General features: G+C 42.4%; 1 protein-coding gene across 1 annotated transcript in view; it reads left to right on the forward strand.

The window, feature by feature from the left end:
- LOC308117676 (uncharacterized protein) overlaps positions 1-5,989 on the forward strand; it is a 57,491-nt gene extending 51,502 nt beyond the window's left edge. Inside the window, exon 10 of the mRNA XM_080476719.1 lies at positions 4,123-5,989. Coding sequence (XP_080332845.1) covers positions 4,123-4,720 — 598 coding nt within the window. The 3' untranslated portion in view covers positions 4,721-5,989. The remainder of the gene's footprint in view (positions 1-4,122) is intronic.
- The last annotated feature ends 608 nt before the right edge of the window (positions 5,990-6,597 follow it).

The raw sequence follows: 6,597 nt of genomic DNA on the forward strand, positions 1-6,597 counted from the left end.
GTTGTTCACTCTGAATGAAAACACTTGCTTCTCAAATGTCACCAAAGACGTGAACAAGGTATTTCCAGTCTCTTACTCGCCTGTAATGAGCCGCAGAAGATCTCAGTGCAGTGGGAAATGTCATCGCTGAAGCTTTTTGTTCTAGCGAGGAAACAATGGGATTTATAAACTTTAATGACCTTGTACACTGCGTAAAAACTATTCATCTTTTCACGGCGTATGTGAATATATTGCGCTACATGGACGAATACGACCATATTGAGTTGTTAAAGCTCGTCAATAACTTTCTCCTAAATGTGAGCAGAATTGAACCAGTATTGTACTTTTTGTATAAGCCAGAGTAACAATATGAGGATTCGAGTTCTTAGGGTGAATAAGTTGTTCTTTGTTTGTCTCGGGGTCTGATCGAAACACAGTGACAGCAGCTGTCGGCGGCGTATAAACAGTAAATGTGCCGGTGGGTGTGTTTGTGTTGAGTGGACAATGTTGGTGGGGCCGCACAAAGCGATTCCTCACAAACTGAAACCAGCTCTGGTGGTTTGTGGTGGTTAGAAACGGGGGTGGGAGCAACAAATTGCAAACGCATCACTGTAAAGGTCTTTTTTCATGTAGAGAATTTTATTCATACTTAAGTTCAATTTATGTCACGAAATGGCTTTTCTTTCTTTTCTTTTTTTAAATCTATTCATTTTTGACCAAGTATCCAACAAAAGAAGTTACCAATGATAATCTAAGGAAAACATTTATCTGATATGTATAAACAAAAGGACAACAAAGAAAATAATAAACAGGTTGTTTACAAAACAGCTTATATAGTAGGTGTCAATTTCATGTATTTTTTCATATTTTTTGGAGACGTCTGCTTTAAATTTATATATTTAATATGGGTAAATTGAAATTTTGAATGGAGTATTTTATATATTGATTATGAATTAAACTATGTGGTAGTAGTTTTATGGGAATTTGTTGTCTTTCCACTTTTGGTGTAGTATGGTATAGTATAGTATTATTATAGTAGGGATTTAGCACAGTGGTATAGTGTAGTGTAGTGCAGAACAGCAGTGATATAGTTTAGTGAAATAGGAGTATGGTATAGTATAGGAGTGATTTGGTATAGTATAGTATAGTATAGTATAGTATAGTATAGTATAGTATAGTAGTGATTTTGTATAGTGGTGTAGGGGAGTATAGTATAGTATAGTATTGATTTAGTATTGATTTAGTATAGTGGTGTAGGGGAGTATAGTGGAGTAGGAGTATATCATAGCATAGTATAGTGCAGAATAGCTCTGATATAGTGTGGTAAAATAGGAGTATAATAAAGTATATTATAATATAGTATGGTGTAGTGCAGTATAGCAGTGATACGGTATAGTGGTGTAGGAGTATAGTATAGTATAGTGTATTGCAGTATAGTTTAGAATTGTGCAGCTTTTGTAGCTTTTTTTTTTTTAACTGTTTAACCTGTTTTAGTAGTTTTTTTTCTTACTTACTGTGCATCCTGACCCGAGATATAAATATCTGAACCTTCTCAGATATTCAAAGCCACGAATGTGAAACCAACGCTGGTTAGTTTCACACACAGTCGTCTGACCTTCAGCATCATTATGATCATCTGTTCCTGTTGATGCCACATTTCAGCGGTTTAAAAACACAGAAGGAAAAAAAAAAAAAACACAGACTTTGTAGTTTTGCTGGAGGAAAAGTCAGAGGGATCAAAGTGAATCGGCTTCAGTCTTCAGGGGCCGTGAACTTTTAAACAACAAGCTTCCGTGGCGATCCGGTCGGTTCGTTGTTTTCTGGAGCAAAGTGTGAACCCGGCTCACCGATCACGTCGCCGTCCCCGAAGACGCACGGCGACAATGAGACATAAAAACTAATGATACCCTTTGTGGAGTCGCTGCAGTTCAGCGGGACCTTTTTTTTAGCCCTCCGAGCTTTGTGTGTGTGTGTGTGTGTGTGTGTGTGTGTGTGTGTGTGTGTGTGTGTGTGTGTGTGTGTGTGTGTGTGTGTGTGTGTGTGTGTGTGTGTGTGTGTGTGTGTGTGTGTGTGTGTGTGTGTGTGTGTGTGTGTGTGTGTGTGTGTGTGTGTGTTCAGGGCTCCATTTACCAGCATTGGAAACGTTGGGTAGTTATCTTCAGGGATGTTTTTCCTCATCATTACAAATCCGTCGCTGCTCTCGCCGTCCACCTCGTCATATAGACCCGACGCGGTAAAGACCTCGTTATGGTCACATGAGTTCATTACTCAGACCGGGATTGGACCACGGACCGGATAAATCACACAGGAACCAACTTAGCAACCACCGGAACAATGTGCATAGGGGAGGAAGCAGGGCTTGTTATCGGGTGTGTGTCATTTTCTGACAGAATGACTGTAATTGCGCGCGCGTGTGTGTGTGTGTGTGTGTGTGTGTGTGTGTGTGTGTGTGTGTGTGTGTGGCTCCACTGTGGTAAAATCAGAGGCAGCAATGTCGCTATTCCTGGTGTGTTTGACGAGCACAGGCCCGCAGCTCTTTCTCTTTTCCCTCCTTTTCTTTGGCTGTCTTTCTCTCCACGCACCTCTATTTTCTCACCAGGGGAGCTGTGGGATGCAGATAAGTTCCGCAGAAAGGCGAAACAACAGGCAGCGGGGGGAAAGTCTGTCTTGTGTAGTAACAGCCGACGTCACACGGCGGGTTAATGGGGTATAAATGTCGCCGATAGAGAGCAAAATTGGCTTTAGGCTTGTTTTTATTCCCATACTTGGTAGGGAGATGATGCTCAACTAGGATGCTTGAAGGCGGGAAGATTCTTCTTGAAGGCTCAATATTCACCCAAGACTGTGGAAATGTAAAAATGTGTATAAATTATTCTGTACTGCTGCGATGTATTCAACCCATCCTGTTCATAGTTACCCTTAACCACAAACACACACAATACATCGCAAATTCACCGTTATTGTAATATCAAGATATATATACTGACTGCAAAAGACTGATTTAACTGATATGAATTATGTTCCCATGTGTTTTCCATTCATACACTGCAAATTCAAAATGGCAGATTATTTAATAAGAAAGAAAAGTGTGATTATTATTTACCCTGAATTAGTCGCAAAAAATGTCAGAATAACTAATAATTTCTGATTGATTGTTTCATCACTGGTGGCAGAAGGACTGAAATCTAAAGTAAAAACAGACCAAAAACAATTAATTCATCAAACTGCTCCACTTCTTACTTGCTGGTTGGAATTAAAAAACACTCATGAGCTGGAAAACTTGAAACTGTGTTAGAGCTAAAGCTGCATGATAAATATATGCTCAACACGACATCGTGAAAATTAGTGCGGAATATTAAATTTAAAAGATTCATTCATCAGATTCATTAGTACCGTAATTTCCAGACAATTGAGTGCACCTGAATATAAGCCGCACACTAAAGAAAAGAAGAAACGTGATGCACCTGAACGCATCACCCATGTATTGGTGTCATTAAGCTCATTAATCCGTAAAAATCCATAAATTTGCCTTTTCATTCTTTCAGCCGCACGCTTCAAAGTGTGTGAAAAGACTAGTGGCTTATAGCCTGGAAATTACGGTATTATCATTTAAATAATTCGAAGAAGAAACAAGAACAAGAACATTTATAAACGTCCTCACTTTTGAAACACTGGTGGACATTAAGGAAAATAAAACACCGCTTCGTCACAGCTGCTGGAAAATACAGTTAAGCCACAGTGTTTGTTGGAAATCTCAAAGCACAACGACATTAAACATCATCTGCGTACGTACTTATCGTACGAGCTCATTTTTACCACTGTCTCCTAGTTTAATCCGTTTTTCACAACGTATTACGTAAATGCAAAATCGGCAAAAACTTTAGTATTTATGTCAATATTTGAGTCCCTCAAAGCAGAAGGGTCATGTTTTGTCATTTATAGAGAAATTCTAAAAAGCCTCCACAAGCAGCACCCGTTTCAATGTTTCACAGTTTGTTCGTGTTTTTGTGGCGTGACTCACCCGTTTGAAAGAAACGAGGACGTCGCCAGTAAAAAAAAAGAAAACACTAGATAATCTGCATGTCAGCCAGTCAGACGCTCCTCCAGAGGTTTTATTCACGTTCTTTGTGTCTTCGTTCGCAGGTGTAAACAAATAATCCCCAAACTGGACCCTCCTCCCCCCACCACCAACCGCAAGAGGGCCAGCAGGACTTTTTCCCCGGGGTCGGAGGTCACGGCCACGCCACCGCCCGGCGAGGCGGGCGGCAACGACGCGGCCCCGAGCCGCAGCAGCAGCCTGTCGTTCCCGGACGTGACGCCCGGCTCGCTGTCCTCCGCCGACTTCCACTCCCTCAGCAACGGCGAGAGCAGCTCGTGCTCGGTCAGCGAGGACTCGGGCGTGCGCTCCGAGACCAAGTCCCTGCTGTCGCCGCTGCGCGACGACGACGACGACCCGTTCGGGGACCGCGGGACGTTCCTGACGGCCTCCAGCGGCTGCGACGACAGCCCCCTGGAGGAAGAGGAGGATGAGGAGGAGGAGAAGGAGGGGGGAAGAGGCCAGGTCTCCCCCTCGGGGTCGTCGCCTCCCGAACCCTCTGCCGTCGCCCGGCGGCCGGACCCCTGCGGCCCCCCGCCGCCCTTCTCCTCTCCTATGAACGAGACCTGCCTCCACATCAGCTTCTCCGAGGACGAGTTGCTGGAGAACGGCCAGGACGAGCCCGCCGTCCCCCAGCGGAGCTGAAAAGCGTTTCCTCCGGTCAGATTCTAACCCCGTACTTACTGCCTCTTCGCACTGGGCTCTTTTAATCGCTCCACTCACTCGTGACACGTCACCGAAGACGACTCAATTGTGTAAATTCTTAGCCTACCGACAGATTTAGTATTTTTGTAATGAACTTAAGGATCTAATTTTACTTTTTAGTGACTAGAATGTGGAGCAGAATTCATGTAGCAGGTTCTTTGCACTGTTTGTTTGAGGTGACACATAATTCACTGTAGACTCCAAAAAAAGCCATCGAGGAAACACCTTTTATTTTATTTGATGTTTTTTTTTGTTTTTTTGCTAGTGGTCGACATTGAAAGGGAAACATTATTTTGTATGACGCGTCACTGTGGTGGAAAACGTCTTCTGCAGATTTCACAGGGTGAATTGTGGCGATGGCGCTAATGCTTTGGTGGGGAAAAGCCTTGGCTTTCTGTGAAGCGCCATCACCGGATGATGAGTGGAGAGAAAAGAACCAGAAAAGTGTTTAAAAGGAGGAAATAAAAGATAGAAGTTAACAGATCTAGATGTATATTTGGGTTCATGCGGCCGTGTGTTCGGTCCTCGGTGGGTCTATTGAACGTTTCGTCTTACTTCTAAGAGATTTTCAGTCTTGTTCTGCTTAACTGACTGCAACCGGGAGAATATGCCACGTTTGGTTTTTTTTTTACAATTTTTTAACCATCTGATTTACTTATTTAATCACAAGTTAAAACAGGTTTGAAAATACGTGAACATCCATCTTCTATTATGAACATGGGTCGTGGGATTTGAACCCACAAACACAAGTCAACAAAATAATAATAAAGCTGCAGAAAGTAAATCCATTGAGATTAAAATGAGAATTGACTGAGAAAACAGCTAAAAAAAACACATTTACAACCTCCAGACCCTTAAATAGAAGTATTTACTGAATATTTGGTTGTTTTTTTACAGAGGTGATGCTTTATTGAGGAGAAATGTAATTTATTATGGAAGCAAACAAAGAGCAGTAGCTGTATTATTCTGCATCGTCAGAGGTTCTGAAGTCCTCAGGTTTTGTCTGCGATGAGTAGAAGTTCCAATGAAAGCGGGTGTGAGAGGTAATGGAAGCTGAGGTGTGGTGGCGGTGAGAAGGTGCAGGTGCCAATGATTTGCACCCAGAAACGAGGCTTTTCCCCAACGTGGCGCGGCGCAGGGAGCTTGGAAGCAATAACACATGAATGAATCAAATAAATAAAGTGGACTAGTTGAGAATCTGTCGCTCTTAATTGTGGGTTTTTGGTTTTTTTTCATGTGTGTGTGTGTGTGTCTTGTAATCTGCTGGTAATCTTTGTTGGATCGTCCTCTTCAGCTATTAAGTCAATAATATCCCATCATTGCAGGAAGACGAGTGTACAAATGTGTTAAAATCAAATTTTTACACGACGATGTTTTCAACTTTGGTTGTGTTTTCGGCGTCCGTTTATGCGACGTTGAGAAAAAGTGTTCTCGGCATTGTTAATGTTTATTTTCTCTGCATGGGTGATGGTTTTATTACGAAAACAAACAAACAAACAGCACCCCCTAGTGGCCCAACATGAACACTACCTTTTTTTCTCTTTTTTTTTTAAACGTATAAACACAAATCTTTTCTGAAACGCGAAAACGCTGCGGTTTTTCCACTTGAAACGCTGTCGCGTAATCTCAGAGCAACGACGTGGTCGGAGATCCAAACGGGAGCCTCGTCACCCGGACGTGCAGCCTTTCTTCTGCCCTAATTATGTCTCCTTACGTCCCGTTTCCCATTAAAAATTCATGTCTCTCCCTCCTCACACCTAACATTTTCAAGGTTCATTTAGACACTTTCTGCTCGTTTCGTTCTTTTCTCGGGTGAG

Source organism: Lipophrys pholis (genome assembly GCF_963383615.2).
Source record: "Lipophrys pholis genome assembly, chromosome: 12".
In the NCBI taxonomy this organism is placed as follows: Eukaryota; Metazoa; Chordata; class Actinopteri; order Blenniiformes; family Blenniidae; genus Lipophrys; species Lipophrys pholis.